Source organism: Paramisgurnus dabryanus, chromosome 15, assembly GCF_030506205.2.
Source record: "Paramisgurnus dabryanus chromosome 15, PD_genome_1.1, whole genome shotgun sequence".
NCBI classification, from domain to species: Eukaryota; Metazoa; Chordata; class Actinopteri; order Cypriniformes; family Cobitidae; genus Paramisgurnus; species Paramisgurnus dabryanus.
Genome location: NC_133351.1, coordinates 1,254,611 through 1,279,325, shown reverse-complemented (window position 1 = coordinate 1,279,325; position 24,715 = coordinate 1,254,611). Strand labels below are relative to the sequence as shown.

The window sequence follows — 24,715 nt, the reverse complement described above, 5'->3', positions numbered from 1 at the left end:
GATTTGAAGGTTTGTGAGCCCTGAATAACTCTTATATGAGCTCACATCTGTTGTTCAGCCGTCTGTGTGTCACTGACGACAGAAATACAATCATTTGAATGTTTACAGAACTTTCCATCTCTAACACAGCGCTGTTGAAACATCTGTCGTAAAGCTCACAGACTCAAGAGAGTCGTGAGAAGGGGAAAAATTGTGAAACTAATCGAATGACATGCTGTTTAACAAACATAATGAGCAAATAAAAGTGAATTCAAGTCATCCTGATATTCACAGTGTTGCTTCGTTTCATATCGACACGTAAATCCCTGCGAATATATCGAGGGAATTTGATCAGTCGTCTCAAATTCTCACCTCATGTCCGTCACTGTCCCGGGAGTCTTCGGCGTGATCGGTCACTTTGGACAGAAAGTGAAGTAAACACTGCAGCGTGTCGCTGTTACAGGCGGGAAGCAGACAGATGAGTAACTGCATGGCAGCGTGACGCTCCGTCCTGTTCAGAGCTACAGACAGACAGCAGGTTTATAAATGTGTTCATGTATTTATTAATAATGAAAGACAATGAAGTTCCTCACATGCACAGCTAATGAATGAAGAGTAAAGCTCTCTGGTGAGAAGAGGATCAGGAAGATCTCGCAGAAACTCCTTCAGAAGAGCTGCGACATCATGAACGCTGTGCTGTTGATCCAGAAGAACATCTGCACCTTCATCAAACTCCTCACGTAACTGAAACATCACAAGTGTCAAAACAAAATGATGATTTCTCACTGTAAACTCTTTCCCCGAGTTATCTCGTCAATTAAGAGAAAACATTTGCATAAGAAAACATGTTCCTGATGAATTTTTATGTTAATCTGCAATACGCAATTATCCACTAGATGGAGCACTTACCCAATTTATAAAAAAACTAAGCCAAAACGTTATTTACTAATTTTAAACTCTGTGTATGTTTTGATAATCATTCTGAATCTGATCTTTAACAAAAAAATTTCACAAAAATGCAATTATTTCAGCTTTTTGCTAAAAAAAATTATTTTTAAACAAAAATACCCATATTTAAGAGTTTATAAGCAGAGAAAAAAATAAAGATAGAATGAAACGGTTTTTTCCCCAATTTGTTTGTTTGTTTATTGTTTGTTTGGGTTTGATACCTTTGATATATTTGTATGTTTATATATTTTTAGACGAAAATTTTCCTGGAAGGCATTTTGTGAAACTTTTGTGAAAATCACAAAAAATGCTGGCAAAGCAACTTTAAAAAAAATGGCTGACAGGTATTAAGTTAATAGGGTCAAAATAAATTATGCATTTGGTTAGATGTATTTATTAAGGATAAAGTGTCCCATTTTCTGGCCAAAAAATATGCTTAAAATATATGCTAAATACATACAAGTAAAGTTCAATTAAATATGTTTTTGGATTTAAAAAATATATTTAGTTTTAACCTTCATATTTCAACATATATTTCAAAATGTATATATAATAAATTTCTAATCTTACAATAGCAATATATTTAGGGTAATAAAAGCAAATGTGTTACAAATGTTACATAATAAATGTTTTTATATTTTTGATATGCTGTGTTCTCTCCTTAAAGACATTTTATTATAACACATTTTGTTCAAATCTATTAGATTTGCAGGTGCTATAGAAATAAAGTTTTTCTTCAAATAGGACACATGAATGTATTTCCTTGAAATTAAATATTTAAGCAAAATGTATTAAAGTAAAAAATTTTTTTTTGAAAGCTTTAAAATCTATTTATATTTTAACAATATATTTTTTAAATTTACAAGAAATATTGGAAAAATATTTATTTCACAAATAAATTTGCATTACATATATTTAAAACTATATTTTTACACAGTCTGGGAATGATGATTTGTCATGGCCTACATGGTATTTTTTTATTTGATGTTTATTTATATAACAGGAATTTATATATCGAGAATATTTTATCTGTAATGCAGTTATCAACATAGACCCAAACAAAGTTTTACTTTACTGTAAGTCATGTTATTTCTGATTTATAACGTGACAACGTTTGTGTACACGAAGTAAGTTTACATGGGCTTTGCAGAAATCATAATTGCTGTTTATTTGTATTCATTAATTATTTATTTCTCAAGTTTGGGTAAGATATATAAGTTGTTTGTGTCTTTCATTCATTTGTTTGTGTGTTAGCTAGTTGAAGAGGATTTTATAAAGCATACTGTAGAGACTACTAGAAATTAGCTGATGTGGAAAATCCTTTAATTTTTAAATTTGATTTCTATTTCACTTTTTTCATTGTATAAAAGCAGCTTACCACAAATACATTGTTGACTTTGATTGACGGGCACACACACATGCTGATAAAAAAGCCTGAATTGTGTGGCTTTGAATTAAATACTTTGTATTAATGTGAAAATTTTTATCTTTACCTGTCTTACTCTTTTCTTAGAGCTTCCAACACGGAAAATGCCGACCGTCTGCAGACCTGGAAAGCAGCAAAGTCACATCAGTTAAACTTGTATGAGGACTTTAAAAAAACCTATTGTTTTAAATCAGCTTTACAGAAAACCACAGTTTTGACTCAGACTGGGCTGAATGAAATCTTTACTGACCGTATTTCTCCAGATGTTGACAGCAGCTGTCCAGTACACGTGGCACCTGTCTACAGATGGGATTTAAACTCAGTTTCTTATCACTCGTCTTCTTCTCACTGGGTGACTCTACGGGCATGGACAGCTGAAGAGCCTCCAGAAGACACGTATGACCGTCATCCAGATCAGTGATGCAGTCCACAGACATACCACCCTAACCACAGTAAAACACATTTTATTACAGCTGTTTGTGTCATTTGTTTGGGATGTGTCCTGTACTGTACTGTCTAAGATTAATACACGTCAAACATATAAATATTACATTTACCGCATTATTAATGACAAATCAAAATCTCTACAGAGTGACACCTTTCAGACAACACACTGTCTGGTGTTAGATGACATCATATTGGTATCATATGATACCGTACCCGTCTCTGTGAGCGCAGGGCCGTCTCTGGAGTCCCGGGTGAGCTGTTGTCATTGAGCGTCTCGGAGGCGGAGCTGAGGGAGGAGTTACTGCTGGAAAGCTCCTTGTTATTGGACCTCCAGCCTGCCAGATGCCACAGTGAAGACGGTCGACCTGAAGGACCCCTCTGACCATCGTGAAGCTGTTTTAAACGTCGGTCATTAAAGATCACCTGCGATAGCGGCACCCCAAATGCCTGAGGATCCACGTCTGAGAAAGAGACACAGAGAAAGAGTCAAGTTAAATTGCATTTATTTTAGGATGTGCTATCTTGAAGAAATGACCTGCATTCATTACGTGCATTACTTACATACACAAAATATCAACTAAACTTTATTTTTCCCAGTGTTGATTTAGTGAAATGCCTTTCCTGAGCAAATATATGCATAATAAAAAACTGTATATATTTAATATCATCATACTTTATAAGTTTGAGTTTAATTATTCTTTTCCCACACTATCCATTTTATTCTTTATTTATTAGACAAAATCAAATGTAAACAGTCCATTAAAGGTCATGTAGACCAGAGTTGTTCATCATACTGGGAGCTGTGGGCAGCCTGTGGTCTGTACTGTAACATGAGTAAATGGAGTAACTGTGGAACGTCTGGGATTGTTTTTGTTATTTCTTGCGGCGGTCGGAGCGCAGCGGGAGAGTCTGCATTCCTGCACACATTACTACATAGGAGGGAGACTAACTCATCGGATCAGACAGGAGAGAGAGAGAGAGAGAGAGAGAGAGAGAGAGAGAGAGAGAGAGAGAGCGAGAGACAGAGAGAGAGAGAGGGGGGGGGGAGAGAGAGAGAGAGAGAGAGAGAGAGGGGGGAGGGAGGTCCATCCTGGTTGACAGCACCATATATTTTCTTATAAAGCTATACACATTGAGGTCATGTTAAAAATCAGGGAGTTAATTTTAAAGCTGATATTAAACAACATGTTTTATGGTTTAAACCAATATAAGACTGTCAAACCATGGTGAAATATTTACAGGTTCCTACACATTTTTTCATTTCAAAATTCCATACTTTTCCAGACTCAAACATACAGACATCCCCAAGGATTTTTCAGATCATATTTAACAACTGAAAAAAGCAGTGGTTTTAAAAATCAAACTGTTTACACATATAGACAAATTTAAAACCATTATTTTTTTTTCTTTTGTCAAACCAAAATTTAATTGGATAGCAAGTGGGAACCAATATACATTGTATTGAAATAATGCCCAAAACACACTAGAAAACTGAATTTTATAAAGGTTTTAATATATATAATTATATATAATTATAATAACAGAATTGCGTTATATAAATACGCACCTAAACAATCACTAAACACCAAAGCACAATATAATCTATGATTGCATTTTCCCTTAATCATCTGCATGTTTGATTTACACTGAAAAATCGAACTTTTTGGTGTAGTAATATTTATTAGATTATCTCTCATAATTTCTACATAATAATATTAACATTTATTGAGAACTAGATTTTTCTAAGTAAAATGATGATAAATACACAATTAATTCATGTAAAAAAATTAACTGTGTGGGAATAGTAAGTCGTATTAGATATTTTCTTGTATTATTTAACTGTTTTATAGTCACTGCACATAGTCCTAAAATAATTAAGTAAATTTTAATCAAAAACTTTAGCAGATTCAAGTATTTTATTTGCACATGTTGTAAAGAATACCCACAATCCTTTGCCCCTGAAAATATTTATTTTTTAAGCTTTTTCACAGAATAAGAACTGATAAGAACTTTAACTACTTAAATATTTGTTAGTAAAATGTCATAAAGGTTTAAGCTCTTACATTATTGATGTTGTTTTGTTGTAAATAATAATTTTGTGAAGTCACCGTTGAGGTGATCAGTGTTTCTTTACATGAACCCTGTTCAGAACGTTATATTGTATTTCTCTCCACAATGCTGACAATGCATGTAAAAAATGCAGTTTGTGTGCATTTCTGTTCAGAATCAAGTTTATTCAATGACTGACTTGTAGTCAGTCATGAATTTTGTGTTATAATGCCATTTATAACACTAAAAATAACTAGGTCCATAGAAATATGTTAAAGAAAATAACAAACAGTAAATAAAATGTATTTAATATTTTTAGGACAGCAATGCTTCAATTAAAAAAAAAAACTAATAGACTTTACCTAAACGATTAAAATAAATCTAACTTCAAAAAAATAAATAATGAAGTAACATTTACTTAATTATTTAACATATGTTTTATCATGCATTATTAAGTAAATTTTATTTGATTTTAGTAGGATAGTTAAGTTTTACTTAAAAAAAACAAGTAAAATTTAAAAGTTTGTGCAAATTGTCAACAGATCATGCGTGGCTTCAAGTCCGGTCTATTTTCACTCCAAGAGGTCAAAAAGAATAGTTTCATAATGTGATGCATGCTTTGTTCAATAAACAAGCTGACATCTCAGCGTACAGGAATTCAAGATCCAACCTGAAGTGGTAAGTGTCAGTAAAGTCTATTTGAACACTATTATGTGACACACTGTCCGAGTTCTTTTGCCATATGCACTCTTGTGCAAGCGATGACAAAACCTAGTGTAAGTTAAACCATACGAACAGCACATTCATCTGCACATTTACATATCATTACCCCACAACTAAACAAACTGAACAACATAATGTAAGGACGTCTTGCATTTATACACAAATCCGGACACCTCACTAATGTGTAGAAAATACATTCAAATAAAACGGGATTGTATTTTATTTAAATCCTTCCTAAAGAATGAATGAATAAAAATAAAAGAATAAAGTTTGATTTTAAAGAAACATGTATTATATATTATAATAAATGTAGAGTTGATTTGCACAAACAGATAAGTTCCATATGAAATTCTAAAATGATCATTTTTATTAAGCTCCTGTTTATGTTCAGTAATTGCACTTTAATGGCAATGAAAATAACCTATTCATATAAAAACATGATAACAAACAGACACACACATTCTTTTTTGTTTACTGTTTGCATGTTTAAAGGCAGACGCTGACAAGTTTGTGTTGTGAACATGAAAATAAATACAGAGTTAACCGTCAGAGAAACATGTGATTTTTTCTCAAATGACACGTTATGTGATGTTAATGTACCCATTGCAGGACTGAGATAGGCTGCTTTACTTGTATATAAGCAGAACAATGAGACTTTTAAGGAGAGGTTTGTGAAAACCCTCCAAGTAGTCTGAAATTCAGTGCTTTTGCGCTACTTCTTTATCAGATCAGAAGTAACGAGTAACTAACTACTTGAGTAGTTTTTTCATCTCGAGTAAATAAATAGATTTGATCCTTTTACTTTTACTGGAGTACATTTTTGTATAAGTACTTGTACTTTTACTTGAGTACAGATTTTGGGTACTCTACCCACCTCTGTTGATTTAGTGAAGCTTGAGGCGCTGTAATGTTTGCCAGCCATTTTAATGCTAGACTGATTAGCTAAGTTTCTTATTGTTTATTTGTTGCGCTGGTGGCTTCATTGCTTGACACAGGTCATGGTGTCAGGTTGGTCTGGGCCTTGACTGTTGTTAATCTTGGTGTAAAAGAGGATGTTGTAAAAGAAGACTCTGGTTTTTCACCTTTCATATAGCTTACAATTGCCACCTCAATCCTGTTGGAAATGTCAAAATATTTTAGACAAAATTTGCATTTACTGTAGCTTTCGTTTCCATTTTGGAAACCTTAGCCAGCCAGGTCTTTAAATTCAGGATTGTCAAGCAAGCCATCATAAAACTTACATTAACCTTTTGTGGCTGATCGTTCGCTTTACACTCCAATGCAAATTTGACAATGTTCAATGTGTTTAGTTAAACAGTTGGGGGCTCCTGACTGTCATGTTTACTGCTGCCTAACTGCGTAACATTCAATCACAGTAAACATTCCTGAAGCAGATTTGATCTATCTACTGTATCTTACGGCAGCACTCAAAACATGCTCCAAACCTCATAAAATACATGTATTACTAGAAAGTCTTGATATATCTTTTTATTTTAGGAAACTGAATAAGCCAATAGTCTGGAAATTCATATTTTTCTTAGTACTCAATTTTTTTTACCATACTAATCAAGACTTGGAAAAAACTTAAATGAAATTCCATATTTTTCCAAACGCGTAGGAACTCTTTATGTAGATACTGCCGTCACTAATCATATATAAGTGTGATATTAAGGAAGAAGATCATTATAAATGTTCAGATTCCTGGTTTCTATAGAGACACACGTGATGCTCTGTGGAACACGCTGGAATAACATCATCATCAGCTTCATGAACCATTAAAGCACGACATACCAAAGCTCAAACTCACATCATGTTTTACTTTAGTTGTCATGAAGAGAAATAGTTTGTAATGAAAGAAATGACATTGAAGTAGAAAAAATATGTTTTTATATAAGTTTTTCTATAGTGGTGAGGATTTAGAATTACAAAGACCAGAGAAATGTTGAGTTTCATTTAAGGAAATCAGCCTGAACTTAATATAACACAAAATCTGTTTCTGTGATGTCTGCATTGTTTGTGTTTATCTGAAATATCAAAGAATAAAATGAAATAAATACCTTTGTCTTTCTTTTCCTTTGATAAGGAATCCAGTTTTTTCCGGAGTGATTTCTTACGCTTGTGGCAATCTAGACATGAAGAGCACAAAAACTATAAACTACGCAGGAAAAGCAAAATATACAAAACAATAAAAATATACGAGGAGCTCAGATGCAAAACCCTTTAATTGAGTCTCTTATGTGGCTTATGTTTAGGTTCAGTCGTTTCACTTTAAAGGCAATGTAAAGGGCATTAGTCAGTCATTGAAATGCCTTATTTTCACAAATGCAAATTTAGTGTTTTTCTCTGCAAAACCCTCTAAGTGGATGCAAGCTTTTTGGCAAAAAACTTTCACTTCTAAATTCACTTCTTTGGAGTAGACCATAAACAGTTGCAAAAGCATAAAGATGATACTAGTCAAAATGTAAAAATGAAGAAACTGAAGCATACACTATGGGGCGCTGTGATCCATGTGACTAACACATACAGTATCGATGTTAGTCCAATTTATCATCTGTGCACTTAACTCTTTCCACGCCATTGACGAGTTTTCTCGTCAATCTGCAATACCGCTATTATCCAGCAAGTGGCGCTCTTCCGCAACTTATAAAACCGGGAAGTATTGCCCTAGGGCAAACAGCTGTATATCTGTGTATGTTTTAAAGATAGCTCTGCATCTGATCTCTATCAAAAGTCCTTCACAAAAATGGAATTATCTCAGCTTTTTGCTCAAAATTTGGTGTTTTTAATGAAACCTACACATATTTGAGAGATGATAAAAACAGAACACATGAAGGTAGAATGAAACAGATTTTTTTGTTTGAAAGCAAAGGGTCTGTTCTTTTATTTCATATATTGTATGTTTATATATTTAAAAAGGAGCATTTTCTGGAAGGCATTAAATTTTTTTTGAAAATCATAAAAAATGCTGGCGGGGAAAAAGTTAAGAGGATTTCACTGAAAATCATTATGCCGTTTAGCAGATTCTGCCAACAAAGTAGTATTTTTGAATGGCCTGAGGCTGGGATTAAGCATAAATATTTGGTTAATATCATGATCTAATTTTTGAAAGAGTTAGCGTTTAGCGGCTTTTGCATCTAAGCTCCTCAAATTTTCCTCTTTAGTAATATGGAATAAGCACATACTGTATTTTATAGTTCAATATTATAATTCTGCCTTTTATGAGAGTACGACACCTCGTGACCGACGAATTGGGACATGACGTTTCCGTTCCCTTCCTTCAGGGACATTCATCAAAGGGCCACAAGAGGCTGGCTCCAAAAGGGAGTCAATTCCCATAGACCCCCATGTAAAAATGCCCAACTTTACACGGCAAATAAAAGATGTTTACAGGCTGGTACAAAAAGTGTTTTTGTAACTCATCCGTTTAAATTATATTAAGTCTTAAAGTTCTGCATAATTAAGGCTAGGAGGGCGTGGTTTCAGCAAACAGTCACGTCCCGCCTCTTTACCCATTTTCAGTTATCTGTGAGTGATTCGCGGTGATGAGCTGTTAAGATGGTAATGACAGGCACCACCTACTTTAAGCTTCAAAAAAGCTCTTAGCAAACCTATGGGTGACTTCACGGACACTACCTTCATATTTTTTACTTGGTATGAACGCATCAATTTAAACAGTGAGAATTTGATGTTTTCTTTTGCTTGACTGAAATGTAACCTGAAACATCTTCTATAGTTGAGTTCGTGCTTGAGATGTGTAGAGGTATTTCAGTAGACACACATCAACAGTTTTAGGATGACAGGATCTTTTACATGACTCTCATCTCTGCATTGAGCTGTCTGAAGCTTCACCTTCACTGCATGCCAGTCGTACGCTGTAATGGCTCTCTTCAATGTTCGCACCATTTTACTTTGTCTCCACTTGTCTTTAACCTTGTGCAGCTTAGCAACACAATCCATAGGAAATATGCAATATTCTGTATTTATTAGTTTTACTATTGCCACATTGATGATGTTGTGTGCGGTACAAATAAACAAAGTTCAAAACCATTCATAAAACTAAATGAAGAGATATTTAGTGTCTTTTATAATGACTTCTCATTTAATTAAATTTACTTTATTGTTTCATGGACTCATAGTATTTTATATGCTCTGTTATGCATCAAAGTGATCACTTGGGGATTTTATTGTTTCTCTTCTAAGCCCAAAACATGTTTTTACTGCTTACTGGGTACACATTAAAGTGATGCATTAAAGTGATGCACTAAAGTGATGCATTAAATGATGCATTAAAGTGATGCATTAAAGTGATGCCTTAAAATGATGCATTAAAGTGATGCATTTAAGTGATGCATTAAAATTATGCATTAAAGTGATGCATTAAAATGATGCATTAAAGTTATGCACTGAAGTGATGCACTAATGTGATGCATTAAAAGTATGCCTTAAAATGATGCATTAAAGTGATGCATTAAAGTGATGCATTAAAGTGATGCATTAAAATGATGCATTAAAGTGATGCACTAAAGTGATGTATTAAAATGATGCATTAAAGTGATGCACTAAAGTGATGCATTAAATGATGCATTAAAGTGATACATTAAAGTGATGCCTTAAAATGATGCATTAAAGTGATGCATTTAAGTGATGCATAAAAATGATGCATTAAAGTTATGCACTGAAGTTATGTTCTAAAGTGATGCATTAAAATTATGCCTTAATATTATGCAAGTGATGCATTAAAGTGATGCATTAAAGTGATGCATTTAAGTGAGGCATTGAAGTGATGCACTAAAGTGATGCACTAAAGTGATGCATTAGAATTATGCATTAAAGTGATGCACTAAAGTGATGCACTAAAGGGATGCATTAAAGTGAGGCATTGAAGTGATGCACTAAAGTGATGCACTAAAGTGATGCATTAGAATTATGCATTAAAGTGATGCACTAAAGTGATGCATTAAAATGATACACTAAAGTGATGAACTAAAGTGATGCACTAAAGTGATGCATTAGAATTATGCATTAAAGTGAGGCATTGAAGTGATGCACTAAAGTGATGCACTAAAGTGATGCATTAGAATTATGCATTAAAGTGATGCACTAAAGTGATGCATTAAAATGATACACTAAAGTGATGCACTAAAGTGATGCACTAAAGTGATGCATTAGAATTATGCATTAAAGTGATGCACTAAAGTGATGCATTAAAGTGATGCATTAAAGTGAGGCATTGAAGTGATGCACTAAAGTGATGCACTAAAGTGATGCATTAGAATTATGCATTAAAGTGATGCACTAAAGTGATGCATTAAAGTCATGCATTAAAGTCATGCATTAAATTGATGCTTAAAGTGATGCACTAAAATGATGCATTAAAGTGATGCACCAAAGTGATGCATTAAAGTGATGCATTAAGAAGTGATGTCTGCCACTTGTGTTGAACATGTCCAGGTCACATTTATAAAATCATAACAGAAATTACAATCAGAAGAAAGCTCAATTTACTGGAACGTTTGTAAGATGAGACATCCATAGATTAACATTTATTTCATTTTGATTTATTTGAAGTGTGTGCGTATGTTTGTACCTTTAGGAATGGTGATCTGGCATCCCAAATCAAAGTCTTTTAACAGTCGGACCAAAGCAACTTCCTGTAGTCGAACTCTCTCCAGTTCAGACAGACTCTGAATTGGGACTGACTGCAGATAGAAATTAGGTCCAGATGTTCTCTTCCAGGTCAAATCTCCCTATGAGAGAGAGAGAGAGAGAGAGAGAGAGAGAGAGAGAGAGAGAGAGAGAGAGAGAGAGAGAGAGAGAGAGAGAGAGAGAGAGAGAGAGAGAGAGAGAGAGAGAGAGAGAGAGAGGAAGACTGACTGATGTAATCTTGAGAAACAGTGATCACCTTCAACCCAGAAGTGTTTGTCCTCGTTCACATTCTCTACAGACATTTCAACAAATTCTTCAATATTTAAAAATGTATTAGTCATGAACCTAACCAACGTATCACAACATTACAAACTAGACTTTAAAGAATACATCATCATAAATATATTATCTTATACAGTAGCATACAAATATCAGTGTTGAAATACATCAGACTTATGGTAGATCTGTCTAAACGTCAATAACTTTTCTGCTGTCTAGGAACACAACAGATCTGAAGAAGTGTATATTATACGAGACATTAATATTGTATTCATACAGCCTTAGATTTTAGGGAACATGCAGTGACAAGAACTGAAGAATTTTTGGCATCTTTCAAAGAGATTTTGGCAGTAGTAAAGATCGTGCCTCCTCATTCCTCCCCCTGTGAATTGTGAAATCAGACCCAGACTCCGGCAGGCACTGATGTTTCCATGCTTCTTCTCCTTTTAGGGATTTCTTGGAATGAATACTGAAGTAAATTTCACCAGCTGTGTCAGACTGACAGATTTTATGCTTTTGAAATTAAACACTGGACTCGATGCGAGCGTTAGGTAATTTTGACAAAAATTTCGTTACTGACCAAATAAAAATCTTTAGCAAGACTGCACTGAGTTTCTTTAAAGCTGTATGATAAAAGATCTTTTGGCACGTGCTTCACAGATGTTATGTGTATGTGGCAGAGCCGTTGCTAAAATTCACAGGGGCTGTGACAAAATATTTATGACTGGGTGTCTTTTCCCTCAGGCCCAATGAGAGCTGTAATACACTGAATGACCTTTAAGTGCCTGTCATCACAAACATAATATCTATAATATTTAGCACGGCCCTTAAGGAGCTACAGATGATATTTACATATTTCCCAGTAGACAAAATAATAATATCAGCCATCATTCTGTTTAAACATTTACATCTCCCTTATTAACCCATGAAATGCGTATAAATAGCACGCAGTGTGAAAAGTGGTGCAAAGCATATGCCAAATCCCAATTTTGCGTGCATAAGATACCCCAGTCCTTCCGGTTCGTTTACTACGGCGCATATTTTCGTGTCGTTTTATGTATTGGTTTTCTCTTTTTTTGGGGGGTAAGAGCAAGTTTTTGTTACATAAAATGACATCCTAACCCAAACCCCAATTCTCACCCCAACTCCAATCGACCATGGTTTAAAAATAGACAAAACATGGAGAAACCTATATATTAAATGACATCCTAAAGCAAATCTCAAATGTAACCACAAACCCAAGTGACAATGGTTTAAAAAACAGAAAAAAATAATTTATATTGCACGACTTTTTCCACTGCGTGCTATTTATTCGCATTTAATGAGAATGGGTTGCTCTGTATATATAAATATAGATTACATATAAACGGGTCATATTTATATCTCAAGGGTTTTAACCCCACCTCAACACACCTGTCTGTAATTTTCCTTTAGGCCTCAAAGAAATCATTCAGGTGTTTGAACTAAAGTCTGGTGATATACAGACACAGTAAAGAAATAAAGAAGGAAACAGACTGTGCTGGTTTATACTCATGACCTTTGACTAACCAACCCATAAATCTGCCTTGACCAGATTATCTCTCCTTTGATCCGGCGTTAGTGTGGAAACTCTCCAGTTCTACAATAGACTTTAGTGCTCATTTCATCAATCGAGTCAAGAGCAATCCCATACAAACGTCAACCTTACCATGAAACAAATGTTTTTAACTATGCTTATATCTCAGATGTCTATATTTGGTGGCTTAAACAGCAGTGTGAGGTCTCTGTATAAGTTTCAAACATTTGTTTTAATTATTTTCCATAGTTATAAGTGCAGCTTTTAGAAATGTCACATGATCCATCACACTGGAATAGCTCTTAAGCGACTGACAGGACTTTTCCATCATTACAGATTCAGAGTTCATTCGGAATTCTCCGTCATTTGTTTCTCACCCTCATGTCTTGTTTTATGAAACATTTTCTGTATATTTAAGAAACTAAAGCTATATAAATATACTTACTGAGACTACAAGCTACCTAAAGCCGTCAAGTTGAGCAGAGTCACGTCTGAATTTCACGCGCTAATGAAGCAAATTTACTCAAAATATTCAAGCGTCCAAATACGCGGGAATAGAGCGATTTATTCGCGTCTGGTTTGAACGCACGATAAGACAATTTTTTCATGAAACGAAAATTCACAGTGATCACGGCCGTCAGGTTCGGATCGCTTTACAGGAGTAAATAATGACAGAATTGACATGTCTGGTTCTTAAATGTATTTGAAATAAAAAGAAACATCTGAGCTCCTTTCATGGTAAATTAATGTCTCTGTTTCCAGTGTTTTGTCTTTCGGTCCTGCAGAACTGAGAAACATCCACTTATTCTCTCCATTAGGATCTCCTTTAATTCCGTTCTGCTCAAATCAATCTCACTTCAACCCGGCAACTCGAATAAAAAATCCAAACGCACCATAAGATCATCGATCAAACATTTCTATCACATCTGGAGCAGATCAACACTCAGTCCATCCATATACCACAACGCATCTGCTTACATAACACTGACATCTACAAAACACATCAGCCGGATGCAAAATAACATCTATTAAATGCACAGTGTGTTTGCATGTTTGTGTTCCCCTGAGGTTCATGCATGATGCTAAAAATATTTACTGTATCTCTACACACAAGTTCCTGTTTTCTTTTTGAGTTTACGGTGTAGTTTTGAGCTGGCCAGACTTCACGAACAGCGAGACGTCTAAACAGGGTTGAGGAACAATCTTTACACTCAATGAACTGAAGAAGCTTGTGATGTAAACGTGTTTGAATTTTAAATGAAAAGATTTGAAGTGCGATGCTTGAGTTTGGTGATCTGTAGTTGCATCAATTATCATAAATTACAGCTCGAGTCATTAACATAAAGAGGTGAACAACAGATTCATTTCAACAGCTGTTTATCAAGAGATGCTTGAGAATCATGAAATAAACATCATGTGTGTGTGGGTTGGTATATGTGGTTTACGGGGACATGAATAGTGTATAATGACATGTGGCATGTTAACTATGCTATAACCATGGTTTACGGGGACACAGGAAGTGTCCCCATAAACTGAAAAGCTAAAAAAACATACTAAATGGTAGTTTTTCATAGATTAAAGACTGCTAAGAGGTGACATTGAGGTTAGGGACTGGGGTAGGTTAGGTGCAATATCACATAAAAACAGTCTCTGATACACAGCTATACAACTATTTTATTTTGTAACTTCTGAGAGCAAGAAATGTTTGCAAATCCTCTGGGAATTAATAATAAATAAATACGTGTATAAACATATTTATTGTCATCACATTGAATGCAGTCAACATTAGCACTCAGAGGATTTGTAGACATTTACGCCCCTGTAGTTTGCATATAAAGAGTTAATATATTCCTATTGTAAATTTCAGTGTCTATCCAAACAAAAAGTTGTATGTAACTGCAATCTTGCAATCCATTCTCATAAAGTGCGTATAAATAGCATACAGTTTAAAAAAGTCATGCAATACATACATCAAATTCCAATTTTGCATGCATATAATATGTCAGTCCTTCCCTTAATATGCCGCATCTTTTTATGTCGTATTGTATTGTTTTTTCTTTTTTTTCTGTTTTTTAACCCCTTAAAATTCCCAAAAAAAGGCTAAAAAAATGCCTAAAAAGGACACAAATTGTACCTGCTGTGTTAATTGTATCTCAAAACGGTTTACATTATTCGAATCAGAAGAATTCCAGCTTTCCAAAGATATGTGAAATGTTTAGCTTTTATTTTTTGAGTTGTTGTATATTAATGAAGTTTTCTGTCAAATAATGTAGGGTCCCTCGCACGGTACACTGGAATTTTTTAAGCCATTGTCTCTTGGGTTGGGGTTAGATTTGGGATTTGCTTCAGGATGATATTTAATATATAGGTTTCTTCATGTTTTGTCAATTTTTAAACCATGGTCGCTTGGAGTTAGGGTTAGAATCGGGGTTTGCGTGTCTTTTATGTAACAAAAAGTTGTTCTAGTCTCAAACCCAAGCGACAATGCTAAAACTAAAACAGTAAAAAAGAAATATCAATACATAATGCGGCGTATTAAATGAATGGGAAGGACTGGCGTATCATATGCACACAAAATGGGAATTTGGCTATGTCTTGCACGACTCTTCACACAGCAGTCTATTTATACGCACTTCATGAGAATGGGCTGGATCTTGATATAATAATATATTAAATAGACGTTCGGCTGGTTGTGTTTGGATGAGTTTAGCTTCTCTCTTACTGATTAAATCTACTGTAAGAGTTTAAAGTGTTTCTTGAGCAATTCTTTATTTCTGTAGACAAAGAAAAACAAAAACAAACAGCACTGATTCACTCCACGCTTCGGTTATTACATCGTGGGAGTTAATTCCCATGGGAATCACAAAAATACAAATAACCACATGCTTCTCATAGGGGCTGTTTACACTTGGTATTACGATATGTTTTCATTGATCGGATCACAAGTAGACGAGAGAGACACTTTCTGTTTACACCTGGTATTTAAATCCGTCTCTTTTGTCCACTTTCAACCGCTTCTGTCCTGCTTGTGTTGTAAGTAAACATGTTGCACAGAGTTTTGTACATGAATAAGTAAGAGCTTTCTCGACATAAGATTGCACCACACACTCCCAAAATGAAAGTAATGAAAGACGCGGAGATAGGTCGCTTTAGTTTATCAATGAAAGCCTAAAGATAGCGCTGTACACCATGTGTTCACGCTAGGAGTCAGAAAAGACGTAAAACATTGTGCTCAGTACCTCATATTTGATAAATAGGCGAGAGAAGGCAGTTTGTGTGGCTGTTTGAACACATTCAACCACATGTGTGTTTATACAGTACTACAAAAGCAATCCAATCGAATGGGTTTTCTACTACCTCTGAATGTGGTAGAAAATAGACGAAAGGCGTTTTGAACACCATTTACACCTGTCTTTACAGTCATCCACTTGTGATCCGATCGACGAAAACACATCTTGTGTAAACAGCCTTTTAAACAGCAATGAGCTTTAAATGGAGACATCTGCTGTAGTCTTCTCATGTGTTTAGTTATTTTTTTTGTTTTTTATTTCATGGCATCTTTGATCAGTAACTCTCTAATATCTTTCTCTAATATCAATCATCTGCTTTCAAGACTTGTGAATGTTTTCTGGTTTTCCTCCTGAAATCTTACTGTACTGAACAGCTGTGAAATGGAAAGCAGATGGTTTCACATATTCATCTGATTTACAGGGACCCTACATAGAGTTGACTGTACCCTACACACTTCACAGTGAGTGTGTGTTACATGGCACACAACCTGGACCACAAAACAGTGGTCTAGTCATAAGGGTCAACTTTTTTAAATTAAGATGTATACATCATCTGAAAGCTGAATAAATAAACTTTCTAGTTAGTAAGGATAGAACAATATTTGGCCGAGATATAACTGTTTGAAAATCTGGAATGTAAGGGTGCAAAAAATCTAAATATTAAGTCCTTAGCAACACATATTAATAATAATTAAAAAATGATATATTTACGATAGGACATTCATTCACAAAATATCTTCATGGAACATTGCACTTAATATCCTAATGATTTTTGGCATAAAAAAATCGATAATCATGACCCATAAAATGTATTGTTGGCTATTGCTACAAATATACCTGTGTTACTTATGACTGTTTTTTTGGCCCAGGAACACAAATAATTTTTCGGTGTATGGACTAAAGATGAAAACAACATTAAACAGAATGAAATTAACCAAATCAAGGGAACTCCCAGGATGCACAGGAAAGCAAAAAAAGTTAAAAGTTTATCATCAAACAGACTATTTTCTTAGTCTAACATCTTGTCATAAGTAGGCATAAAGTATATAGCCTATTTATTGTTATATTGAGAGTACGTTGTGCATTGCATTTTTTTTTCTTTTAAATATTCTGATTATAAATGAGTGTTTTGCTATGTTTGGCTAAAAGAAAAAAGAAGAAAGGCATTCTGGCATGTACAGTTCAGGTTCTGTAATTGTTTTATTAAGTTTCTGTAAAGAAGGCCAGCTAGTTAGGTGTACTGTAAAAGTAAACCTCATTCCCCAAACCCAAATAGTGCGACAAACGTTTATGCTCATGGCCTTTAGTCTCCTTGTTAGAGCGTCCGACTGTCATGAAGGACCAGAGCGAGTATGACTGGTTACATTTCTATACATTTTTTATTGCAACAGGTACAGAAAATAGCTTAACACCCTGAATAATCAATATAAGCCTGTGGTTCATTATTTATTTTCATACATAAAAATATAAAGCCCCCCCCCCCCCCCTCTGATTTTATCGCATCCTGTGTAAAGTCACCAAATAACATAAATCAGATTAGTCGGAAGATGGATCTCTGTGTTTGTCTGATTGTTGTGTTGTTGTTTCCTCTCATTCACATTCATGAATTTGATTTAAATGCCAATGTATAAATAGAAATGTAACCAATTCTTCACTTTTGTATTTTGACTAACCCTGTGCACGGTTTAGACGATCTTCAACCAAAGAACACACACACAAGATGCATAAGTACAACGAGTTCAAGAACAACTTCACTTGATGATGTAAGAGTTTTAAATATCACTTCATCTTGTGCCCGGTGTCAAACACTTGAGTTGCACAATGAAATGGGAAGTACCGCATTCTGGCTGGTTTCAACATCCTAATAACTGAATCAAACAGCACACACCCTTTTCCCAGTATCACAGAAGGAAGCACGAAGGACAAAGGTGTAGAAGCCGCTATAATTCTCATGAATTTCTCTTAACTCTTTCACCAACTGCCCTTCAGATGCAAACTGTGTGGGAAATGTTCTGTCGTTGTTGCCTGTACAGCACTGTTAATCCTGTAAACAATGATGCTTAGCTGAGGAAAATGTCTGCACCAGATTACTTCATATGTGCTGCTATGCAGATGCTCAGAGTGATTATAAGGACATTTCCAGAAGGAACACCTTCACATCAATATGAAATTCTGCTCTGTCAGAGAAAGTCAAATTACAACCAAAGTTTACTATTTAGGGTGTTTGTTCACATTACTAACCCCTCATATGAGCTAAAATCACATTGATACTTTACTTCTGTGTCATTTTCAACAATGATATCTGTCTTCAAACTATTTCATTGAGCAGCTTTATATCATTGATAAAGAAACAGAGCTGGGGGCGGAAAATTCTTTTTAACTGCATTTTTTTTTTCTTAAATTCAAGCTTAAAGGGACTGTAAGTATTTTTTAAGTGTTTTATTAATCATGTCTTTATTCATATTTATTACACGGCTCTCTGGAATGCTTGATTCTGATTGGTCAGTTGAGACATTTGCAGGTTCGTTCTTTTCGAATAATAACCGCTCCAAAATAATAACGCATAGCCGGTACTACTTTTACGAGTAAGATCGCTCCGCGCCAATAAAGATAACTGTTTGTTTGGCGCCATCTTGTGACAAACACTGGACAACCACGACAAGACACAGAGAGCTTACTGAGACTGAACTTGACAAAATAGAGCATGACAGCTACGAAGCCAACACACAAAAAAATACAGAATGGGCATTAAAACTTCTCAAAGACTGGCTAAAAGAGAAAAAAATGGAGACAGACAAGTATGAAGCAGAGGATCTTAATAAGGTATTACGATCATTTTATGCATCTGTGCAAAGTTTCGCGGAAGGATAAAAATGTTAATTTAAAACAAATATGCCAATAAAATGTTTCAAATTCATATTCATGTCCAGTTTTTTTTCTTATGTGACAAGTAGCCGTGTAATAAGCTTCGCGTCGGGTCCTGATCACACTGTCGGGGCTTATTTCCCGATAACTACCGGCTGCCTCTACATTATCCCTTACATATGTCCTTGTTGGTGTCAAATGACCTCTGTCAGTGATCTGACTTTTCTTTGTAAGCTTAGAATTTCTTCTCTTCACTTACATTGAACTGGTAAGTCCAAGGAGGCTTTCATGTCATTTCGCCATATTGATAAACTATAATAGCAGAGAGGGACAAAAAGCACTTGCCTACCAACACGTTTCCACAACGCGTTTTCATTCAGAACACATGAACCAGCTGAAACAGACAAGGAGATCAGCAATTACATAACGGCTACCGTAGTTGCAACACGCATTTGGAAAGGCGAGGCCCTACAGTGCCCTATTCTTTGATTGCAAAATACAATTTCACCACTAGATGGGGTAAATCCTACTTACTGTACCTTTAAGAAAAAAGTTAAGAATATTTTGTATTCTCAAAAAAGCTTATGTTGTTATTAAGAAAAAACTTTAGAAGAATTTAAATTTTTGTCTTAAAAACATCTTAAAGTTAAGATAACCTCAAAATAGTCTTTAATCTCAAAATGTCACATGTTTTAAGTTAATTTGATTTTAAATGTGACATGTATTGTGTAGTCAGAAATGGCAATTTAAAATGTTTACTTCACAAAGATTAGTTTAACGAGGAATTTCATACTCGTATAATAATAAAGTTTAATGGCTTACTAATGTCACAAAACACACATTAGTGATAATATTAGCTAACATTTGACTTTCTCCATTATATATTCATTGTGAAATTACTAACAGCAGAAAGACGCCCTGAGCGGGAATCAAACCGGCAATCGGTCCATCATGTGAGTTGAGTGCTCCGAAAGACGCATGTACGTGGGAAACAAAGCCGCGGCACGTAGAGTAAAAGCACCAGCATGCACGATGGACCGATTGGGAGATTAACTCTTTCCCCGCCATTGAAGAGTTATCTCGTCAATCCGCAATACCGCTAGTATCCACCAGGTACCACAACTTATAAAACCCGGAAGTATCGCCCTAGGGCAAACAGCTGTATGTCTGTGTATGTTTTGTTCATCGCTCTGAATCTGATCTCTTACAAAAGTCCTTTACAAAAATGCAATTATCTCAGCTTTTTGCTCAAAATTTTGTTTTTTTTTTGTCTGAAAGCAGAGCGTCTGTTCGTTTATTTAATATATTGTATGTTTATATATTTAAAGAAGAGCATTTTCTGGGAGGCATTAAAGTTTTGTTTCAATCATGAAAAATGCTGGCGGGGAAAGAGTTAAGGACTCACCCGGCGCACTGCCTCCATAGCTGGCCTCTGTTACAACAGCGAATAACATCTTATAGTCTTAACACATCACTCATTTATGTAGTATATATCGCATTAATGATTGCAAGGTGGTAAAAAGATTCATGAACAATATAACCTCATGAGCAGGGGAGATTTTTTTTTTTTTCAAAGCTTGTCTTTTATTCTTAAGACAAATATTGAAGATGTTCTTAAGTAAATACTTCTTAAGAAATGTTCAAGAATTGCACTTAGGAACTTCTTATAATTTATCTTAAGAACGTTCTTATTTTTTGTCCCCTGGATTATATCAGTGTTGCATTCAGACATCAACCAATGTCCGTATCCTTTAGTATTGTGGTTTGAATGCATAATTTCTCCAACCAATTGTCATAGGTATCTTCATTCACCAAAACATCATCAAACAGATGTCATGTCATGATCAAAGCCTACTGTGGACATCTGATATATTTGAAGTCGACTAAATGAATTCAGAATTCCAGCACAGAGACTACAATGAAAGCCGAGAGTCCAGAATGTCTTTGGCACACATGGAAAGATTTACTCCAAACGCTCGAGGGCAAAAAAATAACAGGCCAGCAAATCTGAAAGCAAACAAAACTTCAACAGCTCATCTGGGGTCCTGAACGTCTCCGCACTGCTGGAGAGGAGAGCTGTCATTCCTCCGTATGTGTTACACAGCGCACTGTATACAATCAAAGCTCTATGTATGATGACACATCAGGAAAGTTATTCATTAACATTCCCGCTCATCTCATCCTGTGATCTCCGTCTCTAATCCCTCACCTGTGATCACGTACAGTACAGTATACAAGATGAAATTGATATACGGTTCATAACTTATGCTTTATGTTTGATCTGATGAAAAGAAAGAAAATCACACACACACAACTCGGAGGGTCGGAGATTCATGTCGCAACTTTTCCTGCTTTAGGCAAACAGATTTATCTAACAAACCATCTCACCTAAAACATTGAGTAACTCACCGGCATGTGTTGATATGTTAAACCAAAAACAATGAAATCACCCTGAGGTGAGTCAGATCTTATAAACAAGTCACTGCAAACCAACAATGAGAGATTTTCCTCTATCAGCGCTTTATTATCTCGAATCAATGCCTGGATTTTCTCTTACTGATTGTGACGCATTTTTGAGTGAAACTGGATTTTTAATGAGAAAGCTGGGTGGGACTTTATGACTATCTGGTGTAAAATGTGCGTGACGTTTAGGAGTCCAACCGTTTGAGAGAGGAAACGATGACATCAGCCCGAAAGACATTCTCATAAAACATCAAATAGTTTGGTTGTCCCATGCACTGATGAATGGTGCACATTAAGAGCAGGAATGTGTGATAGGAAAGTAAACCTAAAGGTTTCACAGGGATTATTTTTCTTTTATTAGTGCTAAACTGCTCAGATAACGTAGAAAACATGAGAGATCTCGCTGAAGATCTTAAAGTGCTGTTGTACTCTGCTGACAGTCTCCAGTGGGAAAAACTATTTGCACGGTTAGCGTTGCCAAAAATCAGGTCATGGCGCTCTGCTGTGAGAAAGAGAAGCTGAAGCAAACTTCATGTAAACCAGATGTCACTTCAGTCAAGGACTTTACTAAGCTCTCATACGGCTCCTTTTAACAGAGTCAACTACAGGAAAACAACCTTCTTCATACCATTACTCAGTTAGAGTTATTAAACTAATGAGCCATGAGAAAAGCTGCATTAAAGTCATTTCACTACAGGTAAGTGTAGAAGATTGGCACAATGAAAAAGACCAGGACCAGGTTGCATGAAATCCTTAAGTGAGGGATTCCCTGAGGGGGAACAAAATTCCTAAGGGTAGGGATTTCTTTAAAAGCATTGCAACTTTTTAACCACCACGCTCACCTAAGTACTCAGCATTTTACAATAGTCTCTGTCAAAACACACCAATGAAGAAGCGCTTGCTAAAGTTACAAAATCTCACAGAGTAAACAACTCAACAGATGATGGATTTGTGTACTTTGAAGACGTCATCTACAATACACGAAAAAGTATCGCATGCATACAACTCAAAGTGATTTTAACTTGAAACACTTTGCATTGACTGACTAGTTGAAGGACATCTTCCTATATATTTTAAGACTTTCTAGCGATGCATAACAAAACTTAAGCATTTAAGAGTAAATACTTATTGACAGCCTTAACCGTGTTCTTTGTGGTAAAACTGTAGTAAACATGTCTCTTGGTGTATTGATTACTCTTAGCAAAACAATGGTTTTATTACAGTAACCATGGTTCCCTTTCGAGGAAACTTGCGCTGCGTCACCGTAGTGACACTATGGGAATGCATCCAGGCTTGGGCGCGTCTGAATGTGAATATCAAATTAAACCAATGGTATGGCTAGCCGTTTTTACTTTTATTCGTTGCGTTCTTGATATCAACAATTCAATTTTCACTAGTCAAAATTTTAATTCTTGATATCAAGAATTACATTTACACTAGTAACAATGTTAATTGTTTATATCAAGAATTCAATTGTTACTAGTTAAAATGTTAATTCTTGATATCAATAATTTGATTGTCACTAGTGACCATTTTAATTTCTGATAATATACAGCTGTACGTACTACTAGCCCTGTATGAATGGATATAACTGTTTTATGGTGTGCTTCAGACATATTCCTGTATAAAACATGAACAAATACATAAAGTGAACTAGAGCGTTTTAATATCTGAAAGATATTTGACAGTAATATTTATTTTTCCTAAGTGAAAAAGAGCCACAAACCTAACAATGTAAACGGAAAGGGTATTTTAGTTGTAGTATAGAACTGTATAAAACAGTGCAACAAATAAGAAACTAAATAATTGCATTAAAACTTAAAAGTCCAGAAACTATTTTGTTAAACAAAAGGCATTTCAGGTTTTTTTTATGTAAAAGCAAAATAAAGCTCCATAAAAACCCTTAGTGTAGCCACAATGTAGTGAAATAAGAGACTTGAGTGTAACCTTCGTGTTTTTCGGGGTGAAGCATCTTCAAATGCTATAATAAGTCACTTGTTTTATAGTTATTAATACTTGTGCAACCCATCAAAAATGCAGCATGGCATATGAGACATGTCGATGTTTTATTTGTCTGAAATACTAACAAACAGCGGACATAAGGCTGCGTGCTTTCATTTCTTCACCGCTCTAATTAAACAGTGTTGCGTAACGCGTGTGGTAACTTCCTGGTGTTTGCATTAAGAGCAGCAAAGAAGAAATGAGTTTCACTTTGCAGCGGTAGCTTTAGCATTACCTATAACGGGCATTGCTAGGTTTATTCTGAAAATGGTATCGGATCGGTACATGGGTTCAAATACTCACGATTCCGATGCCAGAATTTTTTGTGGTGTTGGCCGCATTTCCGATACTGGTATTGTTTTTTGGTTTTAACTGTAGTAAAACCATGGTTAATTTTTGTAAGGCTATGTAAACTTTAGGGGGTTTTGCAAACAATGATACCCTTAACCTTATAGGTTTTTCTTAACTTAAGGGTTTTTATGCAAAAGTGCCCAGATAAACACATGACTTTATGTAGCTTACAGATTAAATTTTAATTTACAAATAAGATAAAACAAAAAATATTTGCTTTAATTGCACCTGACAAATCAGAATGAATGTGTGTTCATATAGCTCAAAGTGTTTGCAGGATAAAGGTCATGGGTCGGTTGGGTCCGATTCCCAGCAAACACATTCATATAGTAATAAAAACGTAACATACTGCATACTTGCTCTGTAAGTCACTTTGGAGCTACACATCTGACATTGGCTCATCCAATCAGAATTCAGACCGAACTATCTGTTTTGTGTCATCTGTATATTGAGACTTTAATTGTCCTCATATTTTGAATGTTTTGAAACTGCTGTAACCACACATACATGTATATAAATGCTCAGACAATGTTTATGTACTTCACTTGTTTAAAAAGCAACCCAATAAAAGCTTAATGAAACTTTAAAGCACTTTTCTTCAAGATCTAAACACTGTTAAGTTTTTAACTTGAACAGCATAAAAAGGATCGGCTCGGGCAATCCAAACATATAAGACTTCTCTTTATAATACAA

General features: G+C 35.1%; 1 protein-coding gene across 2 annotated transcripts in view; it reads right to left on the bottom strand.

Annotated features, from left to right (window-relative positions):
* Positions 1–24,715, bottom strand: part of LOC135733622 (rho GTPase-activating protein 6) — a 38,650-nt gene that overhangs the window by 10,108 nt on the left and 3,827 nt on the right. For both annotated transcript variants that reach the window (XR_010526986.2, XM_065252392.2), the window contains exons 2-8: positions 11,160–11,319; positions 7,630–7,698; positions 3,014–3,261; positions 2,604–2,796; positions 2,421–2,476; positions 573–723; positions 352–500 (exon numbers count right to left, since the gene is read on the bottom strand). Coding sequence is in view for 1 of the 2 variants with exons in the window: in XM_065252392.2 (XP_065108464.1) it covers positions 352–500; positions 573–723; positions 2,421–2,476; positions 2,604–2,796; positions 3,014–3,261; positions 7,630–7,698; positions 11,160–11,319 (1,026 nt within the window). In the remaining variant the exon portion in view is untranslated. The remainder of the gene's footprint in view (positions 1–351; positions 501–572; positions 724–2,420; positions 2,477–2,603; positions 2,797–3,013; positions 3,262–7,629; positions 7,699–11,159; positions 11,320–24,715) is intronic.